Raw genomic sequence first — 19,105 nt, 5'->3', positions numbered from 1 at the left:
AAAGAAATGCTGTCACACACAGCTGGCAGAGAGGCGGGGGGCGGGGGGGGGGGGCTGGGGCCAGGTTGGGGCCTGAATGGCCCGATGCTGTCCCTTCTAGCACTTTCCCCCCAGGCCCTGCTCCCAAGCCGTGCTGAACCCAGGACCCTCCAGGGGGGATGAAGGCCGCGGGACAAAACTCTCTGAAACCACTCACAGCAGATGGTACGCGAATGAGAGGACGGGAGAGATTTTGTAAGCGAAAGTGGTGAGGTTTGCAGAGAAGCCTTGTGGGGCAGGCCCAGTGCCCGTGACCCCGTGGGGAGCCGCCCAGATGTGGCTGAGATAACACATTCCTGCCAGAGGCGGGTAAAGGCGCCTGTCCGGTGGGGCGAAGTCGTTACAGACCCAGGAGATCAAAGGGAGGGATTTTTCCTGCTGTGGTCGGCAGGGAAGGAATGCGAGCTGGGCAGTCAACCACACCGGGGAAACACCCCACTTTTATTTCCTTATTGGCAAACCGTCCAGGGTCCGGACTGGGTCACCGGCTGTCAACCTTGCTGCCCCTTGAAATTCCCCCAGGTGCCTTAAAGAAAGGGGTCCTCTCCGCCCTGCCCAAGAGATGCTGGGCCCCTTTCCTGGGTTGGGAGGTGGGGGCTGGAATTTCTTAAAGAGCTTCCCAATAGTCGACACACTCATTCTGGTTTTCACGGGGACTCCGCGGTGTTCGTAGCGAAAGTCCCACATCCCGAGAGATGCCTCGGTCCCAGGCAGGCCGGGCACCTGGGTGACACTGTCCTTAGGGTGGGCAGGGGTGAAAGCCACAGACTTGACCCGCCCCCTGGTGGGGCCCCTCTGCTTCTGAGAATCCTCCCCTCCGCCCCCAGGGGTGGCTTCGCCCCAAGTAGGAGGTGCCTGCGCACAAGGCCTCTCAGAGCTGTAATTAAAGCCGAAATCTTTCCGGAAGCAGGCTGGTGGGCCGCAGTGCGGACCACAGGGCCACAGGACACCTGCTCCCCGGGCCGCCCGCCCTCTATCCGGCATCCCCGAGTTTCTGGGCGGCTCGTTCTTATTCTGCACCCGTCTTCCTTCCTTCAGACCCTTCCTCATGGAACATCTTTAGAGCACGGCCCAGGGCAGTGACCAGCCACAGCCTCACAATCAAGCTGGGCCCCGCAGCGAGGTCGATCGTGGCCAAAGCCACAGTTTCCGGATCCCACTCCCCCAGCACTGACCCCAAACCCCCAAGAGCACTCTGGAAGGTCGTCACAAGGGCAGTGAAGGCTGGCACTTCTCGCGGAGGGGGTCGCTCTGCTGGGATGCCCTCTGCAGAAGCAGCGTCCTCACCTACCTCCCCTGTGTGCCTCCGTGGCACCGGAGCTCCGTGGGGCAGCCTTACTCCCTGGGCCATGGGGATCTTCCCGCCGTAAGGAGAGCATGGCTTCATTCAGGCTTGGACAGAAAGTGTGCATGCTGATCGACAGGACTGGGGTTCTGAGCAGCAGCATCTACAAGATCTGCAACGCTAAACACAAAAGGAAAACGTAAGGCAAGGATAAAAAATGCGTGTGTGTTTGCGTGTAGATGCCCGTGGGACGAGGAAGAACACGGCCACAGCGAAAACGAGGGAGGCCCTGAGAACTCTTTAGAAGGCTCTGGGGGCTGTCACGCGGTGGGTGGTGTCATTTTGTTGTTGGTTCTCCGGAGGGGTGGGTCCCGGGGAGGCCAGCTCCCCTGCCCTGTCCGGAGCGATTTTCTGGCCGAGCCGCCCCCACCGGAGGGTCCTCGGGTGTTTGCAAGGATGTCGTTGGGGTCCTCAAGCTCTCACCTGAGTCCCCCCGGCTGAGAAGGTACCTGCGTTTTCAAAAGGCCCCTCCCAGGGACACCACGCCCCCAGGAAACACCATTCTGGGTAACACAGCCAGGGTTGGATCCGAACCTCTGAACCCAACCTTCTTACAGCCTCACTGGGCTCCTCTCCAGCCCTTGACCCTGGAGGTAGCCCCGCCCAGCTCCCCTTAGAGCCGAAGGCGCCTCCCCCCACCCCCAGCGCGGTCCCCGCCAATTGGCAGGGAACAGAGCAGACCCCACGCCGCCCCTGCCCAGAGCCCCCAGTTCCCACAGGGACCTGACCCTGCAGCCGGGACCCCGGGGGGAGGTCCCACGGCGAGCCCCCACGCCCGCAGGACGCCCTGCCACCTGTGTCTCCCCCCTCACTATCGTCCCCGCAGCCCGAGGCCGGGTGAGGCAGGGAGGCACGTTCCACCAGATAGATGGTCGTTGTCAAGGCTGCGTGTTGAGCAGGATTCCGGAAAGGGGGCTGTGAGCAATGTCACCCCACGTGTCACCCCTGCCCTAGACCACTGTGGCGAGCCCCTCTCCCCGGGGCCGCTCACACCATCCCTTGGGACGAGATTGCCGCATCCTAGGACGGCGCTGGGGGCACATACGTTTTGGCCCGCAGGGTAACGACAGTGGTGATTTTGCGGTGGGGTCTGTCATTCACAGGACGAGGGACCTCAGAGCCTGAGATGAGAAGGCTTCCTGCAGCTGGAGAGGGCAGGCGGGGGGCCCAGCTCGGGCGCCGCTCACGTCCTTGGAGACACGTTCCAGGGACAGGAAGCACATCGGCATCCCGTGGGTGTGTGTGCCCGTGTATGAGCGAGCAGGCGTGTGTGTCGGCACGTGCGCGTGCACACACAGTGCGAGAGCGTGCAAGCAGGGGGCACGTCTGCACCCGCTCACGTTAGAGTGTGACTGTGCAAGCACCTGGGAGTGTGTGCGTGCGCACAGGCAACAGGGTGAGCGTGCAAGCATCTGCACTGTACGCGCACACGCGAGTGCGAGCGAGTGTGCACGGGTGTGCACGCCTGTGAGCGCACGTGAGTGTGAACGTGCCTGTCCACACACATGGATGCGTGCGTGCATGTGTGTGTGTGTGTGTGTGTGTGTGTGTGTACAAGTGTCACAGTGCACCAGCAACCCCCCTGAGATCCCTAGTTCTTGGGCGCCGTGTTGGGCAAGATGCTGGGGTTTCCTCGCAGGGGACCCGCCTGGGGACAAGGGGCCTGGGGGCGGGGGCTCTTTGCCGGGTGGACACGTGACCAGACCCTTCTTGAAGTCGTGGGCGTGACGTCCTGGAGAGACTCCCCTCTCCCCGCCACGTTACGGTGCGTGGTTATTTTCTCCTCAGAGCGTTTACATGGAAAAGAAGAACGTGGAAAAACCCTGCGGCCATCATGCAGAAAAACATGCATAAATAGTAGCTGGAAGGAAATCCCTTACTGTGGATGAAGTGAAAAGGACAAAGGATGCCCATGGTTTTCTTTTTGTGCTTGTAAGAAAAGGAGGGTGAGGGAGGACCCAGCTCGAAACAGATGGTCACTTTTGAGAGTTTCTTAGGATCACGTGAGTTTTGATACAAAGGGACAGCACGTTGTGACAACGTTCCGTGGACAATTCCAAATCAGCACGAAGTGCTCAGCCGGAGAGCTGTCTTGACCTCGCTCGGCTCTCTTGGGGCCTCCGGCTGGGCGTTCTCCCGGTTGGAACCCTGGCCAGACAGGGAGTGATGTGCGAAGAACTCGGGCTTCAGGATCGAATCTCCTGGTCACTGGCTGTGTGGCCTCTCTGACCCTCAGTTTCCGTATCTGTGCAATGGGAGCAAGGGATCCACTCCATAGAGTAGTAGTTCTGAACGTGCGAGAAAATAGCACACAGGACCACTTTCCAGTTTTAGAGTGTGAAGGTGTGACTGCACCTTCCTATTTTATAGACGCTCTCGTCCGTGACAGCGGTCACGGCTCTCAGAAATAGAAGACTATCGCAATACAGATTCATCTCACATGTTTAAACGTTCAGGCTTTTTCATTTATCTCTGGTGCTGATTAAATTCCATCTTTTCTCGACTATTGCGTTATAGCTCCAAGATGTATTCTTTTCGTATCGAAACTTTTTTTTTTTTTTTTTTTTTTTTTTTTTTTTTTAATCCCAGCGGTTTCTGAGTCAATCCTGACTCCCGGCTTTCTGCAGAGGGCACTGCCTTCCAAGACGCTCGCGCTGAGCCCCTCCGCTGCCTGATCGTTTCCACCTCCTCTTTGTTGTTGTTGTCCTGGAATCTGTCCTGTAACCACTAACCACGTAAACGCGGCCGTCCGTCATCCTAGCGGTTAACCTACTGAGGATAGGAGGTGTAGCAACGGTGCTGTGGGAGTTAGGCTGGAAGGTGCCTTTCTGGAAGGCCTGTGTTGTGAGAGCGCCAGGGGAATAACACCTCTGAACCCTCCGGCCAAGACGGATCTTGGTTACCTTCCCTGAGAGTCTTCCCAGCGGGACTAGTGAGGTCTTGACCTGGCGCTAACGGGCTCCAGCTTCACTGCCAACCAAGCAGCGAAAGACAGCCTGACGGACGACGAGGACGGCGTCACCCACGAGAAAGTACCTCGTGTGAAACTTACATGCCAAACGCACACACCGGGCGTGGCGGCCCCCGAGATAAAACGTACGTGGGTTGAAGCCCCATCACCCGCTCCGTTTTTCACTCCTCTGGCTCCCCTGTTCACGGGAGCGAACAGAATTGTGTCCTCGTGGAGATGGCCTTGTGGGGACCGTTCTGACTTTACGCCGTGAGCTGCCGTACCGCCATCTTCGTGGCGAGCCCGCCGGGGTCCGTGTTGGTGCGTCTGGGTGCTCGGTGATGAGTCACGTTCCCGCTCTCCCGTGGTGGCCCACTTTGACGCTTTTTCCCTTTTAGATGCTGCCCGGGAACGGCCATCTCTGAGACTGCCGCTTCGCGGCCCTCAGATCACCCCTCAGGAAGAGGTCTCTGGGTTCCGGCCTATGAACATTTTTATGGCTTTGATCCGTATTGTCCCACGGTGTGAAGGACGCTTTGCTGAATCTGATGTACCACTTTGATTTGGTGCTGTTTTGTCCTGCCAGTTTGCGACGATAAGGTAAGAGAATCCCTTGTGCTTGATGGAGGGAGTCAGATCTGGGTCTGAAATGTGTTTTCTGCGTAACAACGAGATGGGCCCTAGCGATGCCGCCTGGCGGTTGGGTACTCACCTTTCCCGAAAGATGCAATCTGTCTGCTGCGAGAATGGGCTGTGCCACGCGGGCCCCCCGAGGGACACGGCCGCGCTGGTGGCGGGTGTTAACAAGCAGGCATAAGGGACCATTCCCCCGGAGCACACTCTCTGAAGCCATCGCCACCACCAGCAGGAACAGAAGGGCCCTTTCTCCAGGCCCCGGTGGCCCAGACCCCTTTGTGTAGCCGCCCAGGAGAGGCCTAGAGCCGCTGTGCCTCCGACGACCATGCTCGGGACCGTCGGGCTGGCCCTGCTGGCTCTGGTCAGCACGGTGGGCCCGAGCCAGGCCAGCGGCTTTACAGGTAAGGGCTCTGGGCTCAGCATGGGGGATGCTGGAGGAGCAGGGGCGGGGTTGGCGGCTCCCGGGGAGTGGGTCTCGTGAGGGCGGCGGCCCCACAAAGACGCATCTGCTTCGAGAGGTGGTGTCGTTTCCATTTTGCCAAACTTTCTGGTGGCCACAAAAGAGGCAGTGTGCGTGCCCCCGAGTCAGCTGGGCACCGGTGGTGTTTAAATGCAGATTCCGAGTCGGCGGGTCTGGGGTGGGGCCCGGAACTGTGCATTTCTGCTGCGGGTCCGCAGGCTGCACTGACGGGTGCGTCCTTAGAGGCTCGGAATCAAAGTCTCCCGAGCCTCGGAGGGTTGGAATCCCCTACTCGCAGGTAAGGAGAGGGAGACCCAGAGCGGTCAGGGACTCGCCCGAGGCCACCCAGCTGGCAGTGAGCTGAATTGCCACGGGCCCTGGCTCGAACCTTCTTCCCCTGCCAGGCAGGCTCGGGCTTGTGAAGTGGGCTCTCACCGCCAGGTCCCCCCACTTGGGCTCCGCCAGCCCCAGTTTCCTCCTCGGTCCACGAGGGTGCAAAGGGGCCGACGGGACAGCGAGGAGCCCAGCGAGGGCACCCGCCCCAAGCGTTTGCCGGGCACACGTTCCTGCTTGAGGCGGGTCAGGTTTTTGAAGCCCGGGATTTTGGAGCCGTGAGATCGCAAACCTTTGAAATCATTTGCTTTTGAAATCTGTCTTACTCAGCTGGGAATTCACACAGGCTCCACAGTCAACTGCGGCTCAGCACTGGTTTAAAGTTGGTTCCGCCGCGAGCAGAATTTTGGGTGGTGATTTCTTTCCCTTGACTTTCCCTGCGGACTGGGTAACGTGTGAAGGCTGCAGCTCAGTCGCGCTAAGAGCGGGAGGCTGGAGAAGCTGGAAATGTCCGGAGGGACTTCACGAGCCCCTCCCTCACGGTGCCTGTGGGGACCCGGGGCGGGGGGCAGAGGCTCAGTGTCACATCAGGGCTGCTCAGCCACCTGCTGTCATGTGCCACATGCTGCTGTTACAGGCGAAGTTCCATTTACTTACTTCCGGGGGGCGCGGACAGTATTTGACCATGGGATGGGGTCACTGGGAGTGCGTGAAACGAGCTCAGAATCACACAACTGGTGTTCGGGGAAGCGGGTGCGAATTCGGATCTTCTGACCCCAGGGTGACACTCACTCCAGCGTGATAAGGTTTCCCACCTCTGAGACTAAAACCCGGGACCCCTGACTCCCATGCTGGTGGCTCCTGGAAGGATTTACAGAACGGGGAGGAATTGTTCTAAGGTTTCTCCTCTGGACTCTGCCAAGGAACCAGGATTCAGAGGACCTGGTGTCCCCTGGGAACAGGCAAAAAACAAAACAAAACCAACAGATCCCAAATGCACTTTCGGGGGAGACGTGCGTGTGTGTGTGTGTGCGTGTGTGTGTGTGTGTGTGTGTGTTTGTGTGTGTGCACCTTTGCGTGCAGGAAGGCTCTGCTGATGCTCAGCTGGGACCTTGTCACGACTGGATGGAGACAGCGGCTCTCTAGAGGCTGGGGAAATCTAACCTTCATTAGTGGTTGGCATCTCCTCTTTGGTTGCAGATGCAAAACAAAACCTGGAGCCACCTTGCCAAATTCTTGGTGCAGGAAGCCTCGGGCTCTGTCTTGCTGGGCACCATCACTCGGTGAGTGGCCTCACCAGTCCCTCATCCAAGTGACATCCAAGCTCTGGGCCGTCACCTGGCCTGGGAAGGTGGTTTCTGCTGCCCAACCCCAGTTACGAGGGCCTCCCCATTCCTCTCCAAAGCGCGCCGTAACCGATCCCTTTGGGGACACGCGGCAGCAGGTGATGTCCTTTCCCAGAGGCCCTGCCACCCGCAGTGCCGACTGGGAGACAGCCCCTTGGCTCACGTGGCTTCGGAGCGGGCTCGCCCTGGGTGCTGGGATTCAGCACCGCGTTCTGCCCAGAGTAAGGCTGCAGGCTCCCTCATCAGCCTGAGCCGGACGGCTGGCTCGGCCCCATTTCTCCCCGGGGGTCAGTCACCAGCCCCCGAAGTCTTGCTTTCTGCACGCTCGTGGGATGCTGTGAGGCCAAGGAGGGAGTCTTTCGGGTGCTGTCCTAGTGTTGATGATGCAGGTTATTTCTGCTGCCATCTCGCAGCTGCTCCCAGAAGCCCAGCTTCTCACGGAGGGGTAGACGCTATAATATTGAGCGCCTCCCCTGCGGCTGCACAGTTGCACAAAGCTTAGAGCTCAGAGGTTAAGTAAGTATCTGATTCCTTCCTCCTACTCGGAGGGCTCCTGAGGGCAGAGCCCCAGGCTCGCTGCTAAGCGTTAGCTCCCTGGGGTTGTCCCGACACAGTACCTCAGTGGAGGCTCAAACAGTAGCGATTTAGTCCCTCCCTGCTCTGGAGGCCAGGAGTCCGAGATCAAGGCGTGCGCAGGGCTGGGTTCTCCGGAGGAATCCGCTCCATTCTCTTCCCCGCTTCTGGGGGTTTTCTGGAGACCGTGGCACCCTTGCTCGGTCGAGGTAGCACTCCGATCTCTGCCTGCGTCCTCACGTGGCGCCCTCCCGTTTGCGTGTCTGTCTCTGTGTCCAAATTCCCCCTTTTGTGAGGACACCAGTCATCATGGATTGGGGCCACCCTACTGTAGCATAATCTCCTCTTAACTAAATATATCTGCCAAAACCTATTTCCAAAACTTCAACACATGAATTTTGGAAGGGTGGGTGGGGACACAATTCAGCCCGTAACAATTCCTGCTACCACAGAGGCTCCGTGGGCACACGGGCGCCCCACGACCCAGGCTGGTGAAGGTAGGGGGTGCCTCGGGGTCTTGAGGACCCCACGATCGTGCAGACGGAGGGACAGGGGCCACGGGCGTCTGTGCGCAGCAAGGGGGCTCCAGGCCAGAGACACAGAGAGCGAGCCGGCAGGTGGATGTCGTCCTCCAGGGGGCGCGGTGCTCTCATCTCCCATCTGCGCTAACTTGCCACTTGTGAACTTCTCAAGTGTGCTCGAAGCATCGTTTATGTACCCTTCCACCCCATCCCAACTGTCGCTGCCATCTGGGCCTGGCGAGGGGCAGCCCTTCATGCATATCTACCGGGGGGAATGGGCGTGCGTGCGTTTCACGTGCGGCATACCCGGGGCTCTTGGAGATTCAGGGGCGATTCAGGACGCTCCAGCCCGCTGAACCAGGGGGCGTGGCACATGAGCCCCAGAAGCCGGAGCCCCCCACTCCATGTCTTCGGCGTGTGGTCAGCCCCTGGGCTGCAGAAAGCATGGATCGGACCCGGTGGCATCTCCGGGCTCTGCAGAGGGGACTGCTGGGCGTGTAGGTCCCCCTTACGCCTCGTTCCCCCTGCTTCACGCGATTGCCTGGTGGGCAGGCCCGGGGGCTCTGCCGGTGCCCGAGGTCCTGATTCCCTCGCTTTTGCAGAAGTGGAGGACTTATCCAGAACCCCTCCTAGCGAGTTGATTCCCGAATTTTCTCTGTTGTCTCCCTCCATCCCTGCCCTCCTCCCCTCCCCCCTGCAGAAAACGGCCTTTCCTTGCTGAGTTTCCAGCTGTGCAACTACAGCGTGACCCGAAACGTCCAGAAAGTGGAGGCCGTCCACACGTCGCACGTGACCTACGCTCCCTGTGGCGGGTGGATCCCGTGGAGGAGGTGCCCCAAGACGGTGTACAGAACTCGGTACCTGGCCGTGGACGTCCCCCAGCCCAGGAACGTGACCGACTGCTGTCGGGGTTATGAGCAGCTGGGCCTCTACTGCGTCCCGCGTGAGTCCGGGACGCCGGCGGGTGGGGGGAGGGGAGAGGGGCGGCTCCCTTGTCCTCTCCCTGGGACTCCTGATGACACTCAGGATGGTCGCTGTGCACACCGTTAGCCCTGAACCTACTAGGTTCTTCTGGAACAATCGTCCCCAAGCTGGGGCGTGCATCAGGATTGTCTGGATGGCTCGTCCACCCCCAGATCTTGGAACCTATGGGTCGGGGCGAAGTACAAGTTCCCAGGTGGTACCGATGCTCCCTGGGGACCCCGCTTTGAGAACTTCTGTTTGGGCGCAGGCCTGCTGCATGTCAAAGGCCCCTGGGCAGCTTTAGAAACGCTGATGGCTGGGTCGAGTCCTCAGAGATAGTTATAGAGTTGGTCTGGGACATCGCTGGGGCATTGGAATTTTTTTTTTTTTTAAAGCTCTCAATCAATTTGAACACGTAGCTGAGTTTGAGAACCAGCACTGCAAATCTCCTCTATATTGACGGCCAGTCTTTTCCTTTTAACTTTTTTCAATGTTTATTTATTTTTAAGAGGGAAAGAGAGAGACAGAGTGTGAGTGGGTGAGGGGCAGAGAGAGAGGGAGACATAGAATCGGAGGCAGGCTCCAGGCTTGGAACCATCAGCACGGAGCCTGATGTGGGGCTCGAACCCATGAACCATGAGATCATGACCTGAGCCGAAGTCGGACGCTTAACCGGCTGAGCCCCCCCAGGCGTCCCCCGCTTTTTAAAATTTTTTTAATCTTTATTTTTGAGAGAGAGCGAGCAATCTTTTCTTTTTAAAAGTTGCAGTGGAATGTTTCTTTAACTGAAATCCTAATCCGAGCCTCCATGTGTGAAAGAGACAGAAAGGTCCCCTCGGCCCCTCTCACCCCCCCGGGGCCCCCAAGTCCTCCTCCTTCCTCAGGGCTGTTGGGAAGATGCTTGGGGCAGTTACCAGGGTGCGCTGTGTGGCTGTGTCCCGCCACTGTCTGAGCCCTCCTGACACGGAGGGAACGTTCCAGAAGACCTCTTCCAGGGGAAAGGATGCAGGCGTGTGTGCATGGGTGGGTGGTGGTGGCTGTTACATTTGAGTCAATACCAGATCTAAATGAGTTTCTGAGCCTCATAAGGTCTCCCCGGCCCCACCCAGTCAGGGAGGGGAGGTAGGAAGGATGTGGCTCCAGTGAGTTTCGAGGGGCCACCCCAAGGCATGAGGTCTGCCGCCTCCAGCGGGCACCCAGCGGCAGTCTGGGGGTCTGGGAGGGGCACCCCACGTGACCCACCCCCAGGGCCCATGGCCAGGGTGGCAGCAGGCTGGGGCCTGGACGCTGCACCCAGGGGCACCGGCCCCCTCCCCACCCAGGGGCTGTAGGACATAGTTGGGGCAGCCCTTCCAGAAGGCTGCGTGGGCTTGGCTCCCTGAGTCATCGGAGCACGCCGTTCTCAGGTCGCCCGAAGCAACCTCATGGGCATGGCTGATGCTTGCCCACCATTACCACGCTGCCACCACCAATAAAAACCAGGTGGGGATGTATGACCCCAGGGCCCCCAGCCTGGTGCCACCTGGCTGCTCCCACTGGCGCCCTAAAAGTCCCCTGGTGTCCTTCCCAGGTGCTGGATCTGGGGAGTCCCTTCCCGTGCAGACACTGGCCCATTTTCCGCTTTCACTGTCTTCCGGGGCTACGTGCACGAAGGGAGCCCCGCGGGGAGCGCCTCTCTTCCTGGGGGTGGTGGGGGACCCAGTGTGGGTACCTTGGCACGGAGGCTCAGGACCTGGTTAGGTAGCGGGTGGTTGCAGCCCTGCTCTGACCATTTTCACCTGGGAAGGCCACACTCTTCCCACCTGCTCGCTGTTGTAAGATCACTCGACTAGTGAGGTCACCTGTCCGGGGGCCGGAGGAGCCCCGCCCCCCAGCCCCCGTCCTGCTGACTGGTGTTTTCTGTGCGGCTGCTCGCAGAGGGAGGGCTGGCGTCCCCTCCCCGCCACCTGCTGTCCATCTGTCTTGCCTTCGACAAGCCAGCCCCCAGGAAATGCCTCTCGTGGGACATCAACCCCACTTTTGGAGTCTCGGCGCCTTTAACTGGGAACTCACCAGGTGTGGACAGGGCCAGAACATTCCAGTTAGAGAGTCCCACGGGCAGGGCTCTCTGGGAAGCTGCAGGTAATGGCGCGGCTGTGGCGGGGGACACACGGGGAGCGGGACGAGGAGGATTCCCTGCCGGGTTGACCAGCAAACCCTGGGGCGGCGGGTGACAGATTACTCCAGACCCCTGAAGCAGAGAAAGGAGAGGGCGAGGGGGCCAAGCGCTCTAGGGGTGACGCCCCGAGCAAAGCTCTTCTCTGGTTTTTGCCGGGAATCTTACCAGTACGTTTCAAGGGGTGCAGGGAAAAGGGACGCGCAGTTTCAAAAGCAGGGACAAAGCATACTCCTAAGTGATCCAGGGCAACAGTGCGATCAGGGTAGTGATGTGCAGGCTGTGAGGGGAACGTGACGGGGGCGGTGTATACGTCATAGGAAGGGGGCTGTTTTACTGCTTTCGATTAAGCATTTACGGGGTGAGAAAACATGTTGACCCACAGGCTGCTTCCAGCCTTGACCTTTCAAAGGAGACCCGTTTTCCTGGTCTGCTTTGCTGCTTCTCAGCCAGCCAGCCGCCTCCCGGGCTACAAACATTCCTGCCTTAAATCTTAGCCCGGCCAGGCTCTATAGGCCTCCACAATTCCCCTGGAGGACTGGAGGCCCCTCAGAGGTGACTGAGTGCGGTTGGGGTCCCCCTGGGCCTTCGAGGCATCATTCCAGCAGCAGTGTAGAGAGGAGGCCGTCAGGAGCCAGTGAGTGTGTCCTTTGTGACAGGCCAGCCGGGCAGATTCCTGGTCACCAATGGCCAGGAGTATTGCCTTTATGCAGAAGGAGCCACAGACGGGGGAGGCAGGTGACTTGACCGAGGTGGCATGGACTTGGGCTTTGGGCTCCCCACCCCGCCGTTAGATTGGAGGAAGGGGCCGTGGTGGTTGTGGGGTCAATATGGCAGGTGCAGGTCGGGGGGGGGGGGCGGACGCTGAGCTCGGGCCTCTTCCCCAGGAAGGCCCCTGTGTGCTGCCAGGGCCTGGTGCCACCCCGCAGCTGGCTGTGCGAGCACCGTGACCTTCTCCACGCTTGCTCGGCTCCTTGGATCAAAGTTGGTCCGGAGGTGCCTGGTGACGGGCTGGTTCTTCAGAACAAGTCTCTCTAAGTGACCCGGGAGCCCCGCTGGTTATTTGCACAGAACAAGGCAGGGCCAGTGCCTGTGTTAGCCCGGGGGGCGTGGGGGGGAGGGCAGCCTGGGGACTTGGGGAGGACACGCAGGCAGAAGGTACTTCCCTCCGAGTGCGGGCTGACTTGTATCTTCGCAAAGGGCTGGGAGTCCTACCCCCAGGCCGCGGCGAAACCTCAGACCTGCCTGCTTCTGTTCTGGGTGGTGCTCCCACCCAGCACCCGACCGTCTAGAAAGGGAAGGCAGGTAGGGTACACGGGCGATGTTCCCTTCAGTCTACACGACTTTTCCCGTTATTTCTTTTAAGTCCAGCACCGGGGAGGCAACGGTAAGTCCCGCGTGATTTTACTTCAATGCAATTGTTAACACAATTACGACAGTGAACACACGAGCCGCGCAGAAAATCTGGAAACAGAAAAGAACAAAGAGAAATTAGCATTAGCCCACTGCCCACAAATGACCACCGTCAATATTCTCTTGGAGTCTTCATTCGGGGCAGACGTTCTAGAAAAGCATGGTCACCCTGGCCCGAGACTTTTCGTACTGTGCTCTTCCCGCTTAGCAATGTATCTGGAACATCTGTCCTGTCAATAAATATTATGCTGCAGCATGACTTAATGGCCACATGGCATTGCCTCATATGGATGGATGTATCAGCACTTACTAAGCAAGCCCCTGCCACTCCACGTCTCGTTGTTTCCAGCTCTTTATTATAAAGAACGCCGTGATGAGTATCATATGCTACAAACAGTGCTGTGGACCGATGCGTGACTCACTCATGATGAATTCCTGGGAGCGTCTCCACCGATGCTCGCCAACTGCAGAGACGGCCCCGGTTCCCGCAGGCTCACGGGAAAGCCCAGGACCCCAGGGGGCCGGGAGCCTTCCCAGGCTGACGACCAGGACCCCTTTGGGGAAGGAGGTCTCCGAGGAAGGAGGCCGGGCGGGACGCTTATTCCAGAGCCGATCGGATCCCGAGCCCTGGGGAGAGCTTCAGTGCCGCTGCCCAGACGGAAAGCTCCGGGCTGGCTCGTTGAACTGTAACTAACCCCGGGTTGCCAGGCACTGGACAGTCCTGTTTCATTGTTTGTGTTGAGTTAGTGGAAGGAGAAGCAGATTTTTGACTTTCCCCCAAGTTGGAATTGTTGAGTGTTCTCTTGGGCTCTCAGCAAGCCGTCCAGCTCTGAGGACGAGGGGTGGGGTGGGGGGCAGCGGCAGCCCATTTAAGATGGACTTCAACTTGAAATCACTTCTGTTGAGATCAGGCAGCCATTTTGGGGAGCCGGTTTTTCTTGGTGGCCCCTAGTTTCTTTCCATGTAAATAATAAACCTCTTAGTTTAGGGTAGCTGCAGATTTACAGAGAGGGTGGCAAAAGAGTAGACAGAACCCACACAGACGCCCCAGCTCCCCTGATGGTAGCGTCTTTCGTTACCATGGTGCATTTGTCCCAACGCGGGAACCGACACTGAGCATCGCTGTTAATTCAACGTCACGCTGTTTTTGGATTTTGCTTTTTTTTTTAAAAAATTTTTAACGTTTATTTATTTTTGAGAGAGGGAGAGACAGAGACAGGGCACAAGCGGGGGAGGGGCAGAGAGAGAGAGGGAGACACAGAGTCTGAAGCAGGTTCCAGACACAGAACCCGACGCGGGGCTCGAACCCACAAACCGTGAGATTGTAACCTGAGCCGAAGTCGGATGCTTAACTGACTGAGCCACCCAGGCGCCCTGGATTTTCCTTTATTTAAATTATTTTTATATATTTTTTTACATTATTTTTGAGAGACAGAGAGAGCACAGCAGAAGAGGAACAGAGAGAGAGGGAGACACAGAATCCGAAGCAGGCTCCGGGCTCCAAGCTGTCAGCCCAGAGCCCGGCGCGGGGCTCGAACTCTCGAGCTGCGAGATCATGACCTGAGCTGAAGTCGGACGCCCAACCGACTGAGCCACGCAGGCGCCCTGGATTTTGTTTTTTTAACCTGATGTCATCTTTCTGTCCCGGGAGCTCATCTTACATTTAATCTCCTGTCTCCTTAGCCTTGAGAGCATTAGTTTTTACGATGGGACAGAAAACAATGGACTTGAGGTCCTTGAACGGTGGCGCTACAGGGATGCTGTTATTCCCACCCCAGCGAGGACCTCAGGCTGTGCCACAGGCCCACCCTCCATGCCCCCAAAGCCAGACCCGGCGTGGCAGTGCCTCCAGGACTTTAGACATCAGAACAGCCACCCGGAGCCTGGGAAGCGGCAAGGGAGCCAGGGACAGCGTGGAAAGGAAAATGGTGTTGAGAGCGAACTTCGAGCCCTTGCTCAGCAGCGTGGGTCCGGCAGCAGGCGGCGGCCTAGCTCCGTGAGAAGAGCAAACACAGACTCTCCTCTGGGCAGTTTTGGCTTTCTCTTCCCCTCCTTGGCCGGCACAGCCGCCCCGGGTGATGGGCTCCCACGCAAGGAGGGGCCGCCACCTCCCTTCTGTCCGTGGAGCATCCTGCGGAGACCGCGGGGGAGTCCCGAGGGCTGTCCCTGGGACTGCAGCCCCTCCGGCTTCGCTTCCACGTGGGACCCCACGCGTCTCCCAGGGGCTAACCTTCCCCTTTGCAGAGCCTGGTTACCCGCTGGCCTTCTCTGCTCTCCCTGGAGCCCAGAGGGCCCAGAGCTGCACTTCCAAAGGCCCGGCGGGGTGCAGGGCCTTAGATGAATCCGGGCAGAGCCGGGTGGGCCTGTGTGACAGCAAGGTGGCTGGAGCCCTCATCCCCAGGGTGGGAGACAGGAAGGCTGTGATCACACGGGCCTCTCCTCGGACACCTGCACCGGGGTCGCACCTTCCTTGTGCCCCTCCCTGCCGCCCCCAGCCTCCTTGGTCCCCAGCTGCACCTCTGGTGTGCGGCCCCGTGAGCTGTGGCGGGTCCTGCCACAGGAGTGTCCCCAGCACAGCGCCTCCCTTGAGGGCAGCGCCCTGGCTCTCCACTGGGGTCAGGTTCTCCGCCCTGCTCTTGAGTTTTCTATCATCCTGAGCACCAGCACCTTGACTCCTGGTCAGTCCCCTCGAGCCCACAGATTCTCCGGGAGTTTCACCACGTCTCAGTCTTCAAAGGCCCAGCATGTCTCCTCTACTCCTGGGCCGAGTTTCCACAGGTCTATGTGCGTACTGGCCTCCGCCCCCTGGAATCCCAGTGTCCTGAAGGTGGGGACTTGGCCTCCGGCCCACTGCTGGATCCTGGGCACCTAGCACATGCCCGGCACATAGCAGTTGCTCAGTAAATGTTGAGTGAGTGAGTGCGTGCGTGAGCCGCTGGGACACAGAGCAGCAAGGGGGCCTCTAGGGGGGCGGTGCAGCCCCTGCACTTGGCCTAGAAAGGAGACCCCCAGGGTGCCAGTGGACAGTGTCCTCCTTCCGGGAAAGACGGTTAGACTATGTTAAAGTCAGAGCGAGCGGCCCTCGGTGGTGGCTCTGCAGGATGTGGTGAGGCGATGCCCAGTCCAGGACATGGCCCTCGAGTGGGTCACGCTGTGCATCTCCGGGAACCGCAGGTCGAATCCGGTGCCCGGGGTGCCCGGACGCCGTGCCCGCTGCCAACATCACTGATGGCTGATCACTTTCCCTCCAGCCCTGAATCGGTCCAGGGAGTTTGCCTCGAGACCCGGGGTCTGCCCCGCGGTGGGGCCAGAAGCACCCGCCTCGCCGTGCACGCTGGACACAGACTGCCCCGGGCTTCAGAAGTGCTGCGTCTCCCCCCGGGGCCACCACTGTGTGGCTCCCGCTCCCCGAGGTAGGGTCGAAGCTCTGGTCTGGGTGAGGTTGGAGCAGCGTGGGTTTCTAGCAGCCGCAGCTCCAGTCTTACAGGGAGCCCGCAGCCCTGTGCACGGGACACGTTCTGCTCCTCAGCAGTGTCTTTGTCCAAATCCGGCCGCTGAAGTCTCAGGCGGGGAGAGCTCACAGGCGCCCCGGGGAGGGGGATATTCCCGCAAGAGCAGTGACCCCGATCTCCCGAGTGTGCCCGAGGCAGCCCAGGGGCTCGGGACGGTACTCGCCGGCAGCTGGGCTGCGTCATGGTGCAGAGGCGTAAGGCTGGTGGCAGGTGGCTCCCAGGGACCCAGGGACCCAGGGTGGCAGGTGGCACCCCAGGGACCCAGGACGCTGTCGGAGCACTGGTTTCGCGGGTGTGTGGCCTGGCCCTCAGCACGCACCTGTCGGATCTGGAAAGCTCTGCTCTCGACCGTAGGCTGCCCCCAGGGGAACGGGCTGGTCAAGGTTCAGAACTAGGGAAACATATATAAATAATACGTACGTGTCATATGTAACGTATGTCATAGTATCAGTAGAATATGTACTGTCTTCGTGTGGTTATGTGGTAACAGGTATACATAGTATAAAATAGTATCAGTGTGTGTGGATTATGCTGTTACACTGCGTACATGAGCATAAATATTACACATACTACATACAGCATACCTAGCGCACGTTGTGTGTAATAATAATCTCCATAGTGCACGTAGGATTACGTATATTACAACGTAAGAGAAGTGAGCTCAGCAGGTGGGGAAAGCGTCCCACACTGTCCCTGGCAGCAGATTTCTTTCTCTGGGGCTCCGTTGGCCCCAGCCTGCCCCCAGGCCTGCGGCTCACCGGCGTGTGCCCTCACACAGCTCCAGAGAGGGACCCGGTGAACTTCTGGTACGACGTGACCGTCCTGGTGAAAATGGCCTTCAAGGAACTGGAGGAGGTGGACCCCAGGCTGCTGAATCACATGCGGCTTCTGTACTCCATGGTAGGTGGGGGCACAGAGAGCCCGGTCGGGGCTCCTTTCCAGGGCAGGCGGCCCGGGCTGACACAGGTGGAGACACTGGGTGAGAACCGAGGGTCGCGGAAGGGCCCGCCGGTGACCCCCGGAATGGCTGGCTCAGGACCGAATGTGAATTCTTAAGTTGTTTTTTTTTTGAACGTGTATTTATTTTTGAGAGAGACAAAGACACAGTGTGAGCGGGGGAGGGGCAGAGAGAGAGGGAGACCCAGAATCCCAAGCAGGCTCCAGGCTCCGAGCTGCCAGCACAGGGCCCGACGCGGGGCTCGAACCCACGAGCCACGAGATCGTGAGCTGAGCCGAAGTCGGACGCTCAACTGACTGAGCCCCCCAGGCGCCCCCCAATGTGAATTCTTAACCAAAAAAGAGCAGCCTGCAAGACGTATGAATCGTGTGCAATAAAATGCGCACGGGGCGGTGTTCCGAGGGGGGCCCTTTGAAAGGCACCCCCTCGTGGTGCGGGCCGTGGCTGCTACGGAGACATCCACCTGGGGGCCTAGGCTGCACCCCTCCTGCTACTGGGAGTCACGGGGTCAGTGTCAGAGTTGAGTCCCTCTTCGATGTTGAGACCAGCTGCCAGGGGGCGGCCCCAAGACAGACGGCGCCCACACTCCCCTTGCTCCGGGCCGTCCAGCAAAGCAGTGAGGCAGCTATTCCAAGCCGTCGCCTTCACCTGGAAGCCTCCTTGCCTGTCCCAACCGGAAGTGATTTTTGTCTCTTGGTGGCCTGTGGACGGGCTGGGCTGGCCAGTTGGCCGTTCGAAACGTGGCTCAGAAACCAGACCTCCCGGCAAATCCCGACACGGTACTCATTGTTGTGTGACCTTGGGCAAGTTACCTGACCTCTCTGTGCCTCAGATGCTTCCATTAAATAGGGATCATTATAATCCTACCTGAGACAGGGGGTTTGAGGTTTAAAAAGCACGCGTGAGGAGCTTACGGTGGTGCTGACGACGTAGGTTGTGAGCTGTGGTTGTTGGCATCGGAGTAATGTTGTCCTGAGTCACCCCTTTTCTCTTATGAGTGGGTGCTGCCCCTCCAGGCACACTGTGACCACCTGCGGGGGGACCTGCCTCCCGCGGGCTCCCGGCTGCGGCCAGCACGGGGCTCCCTGATGCAGGGACTCCCGCGAGGCTCGAGCCGGCACCCTGTTCCACCTCCCACGTTACAAGCTGTGTCCCTGCCCCCGTGAGGGGTGTTTCCGGTCTGCCGGGGACCCGGGCTCTAGCGCCCCCCAAACCGCCTCTTGGGTCAACGCTATCTTGGGGTCTGGAGACACGAGGACGGGGAAAGACGAGTTTGTACGAATTGAGGAAAGAGGTCACGACATCTCAAGAACAGAGCAGAAAGTGAGACCCAGACGCGCACGACAGGAGACCGGGGGTTCCCTCCCTCTGATTCGGGGCACGGGTGGGGCTGGGGGGGCCTGGGGCCGATGTTTCCCGTGGGGCGGCTGTGACACAGGCGGGGCCCACGCAGCACACGCGTCCCCCACTCATTCTGGAGGCCGGGAGGCCGGCACGGCGGTGCGGGCAGGGCGGGCTCCTGCCGAGCGCCGCGAGGGAAGGGTCCGTCCCAGGCCCCTCCCCCCGGGGCCTGCAGAGTCCATCTCTGTGTCCGGGACACCGGTCGAACTGGACAAAGGGCCACCCCAACGACCTCGTCATCAGTAATCACATCGGCAAGGACCCTATTTCCAGATACGGTCACGTTCCGAGGTTTGGGGGTTAGGACTTCAACACTGGGGTTTTTGAACGGGACACGACTCGAGCCATGACAACCGTGTCATAAAAGTATTTAGGGTCTGGTTTGCAGGATGTCTGCTGGGGTGATGACAGATGTAGAAATGTTGCAAAGGGTCTTTTCTGCATAGCAGCGTGGTGTGTGTGTGTGTGTGTGTGTGTGTGTGTGTGTGTGTGTGTGTGTG

General features: G+C 59.3%; 1 protein-coding gene and 1 long non-coding RNA gene across 3 annotated transcripts in view; both read left to right on the top strand.

The window, feature by feature from the left end:
* Positions 1–4,967: 4,967 nt before the first annotated feature.
* Positions 4,968–19,105, top strand: part of UMODL1 (uromodulin like 1) — a 65,021-nt gene continuing 50,883 nt past the window's right edge. The window contains exons 1-4 of the mRNA XM_040483863.1: positions 4,968–5,371; positions 8,904–9,146; positions 15,986–16,147; positions 17,025–17,146. Coding sequence (XP_040339797.1) covers positions 5,296–5,371; positions 8,904–9,146; positions 15,986–16,147; positions 17,025–17,146 — 603 coding nt within the window. The 5' untranslated portion in view covers positions 4,968–5,295. The remainder of the gene's footprint in view (positions 5,372–8,903; positions 9,147–15,985; positions 16,148–17,024; positions 17,147–19,105) is intronic.
* On the top strand, positions 10,945–12,998 carry LOC121035908 (uncharacterized). 2 transcript variants are annotated; one of them, XR_005793133.1, is made up of 2 exons: positions 10,945–11,287; positions 12,688–12,998. It is a non-coding gene; the product is annotated as an uncharacterized LOC121035908 (long non-coding RNA). The 2 variants fall into 2 exon arrangements; XR_005793134.1 differs by lacking the exon at positions 10,945–11,287 and adding an exon at positions 11,965–12,349.

This window comes from Herpailurus yagouaroundi, unplaced genomic scaffold (genome assembly GCF_014898765.1).
Source record: "Herpailurus yagouaroundi ecotype Mexico unplaced genomic scaffold, PumYag 162, whole genome shotgun sequence".
NCBI classification, from domain to species: Eukaryota; Metazoa; Chordata; class Mammalia; order Carnivora; family Felidae; genus Herpailurus; species Herpailurus yagouaroundi.
The sequence above is the reverse complement of the archived record's forward strand: the minus strand, read 5'-3'. Positions and strand labels throughout refer to the sequence as shown.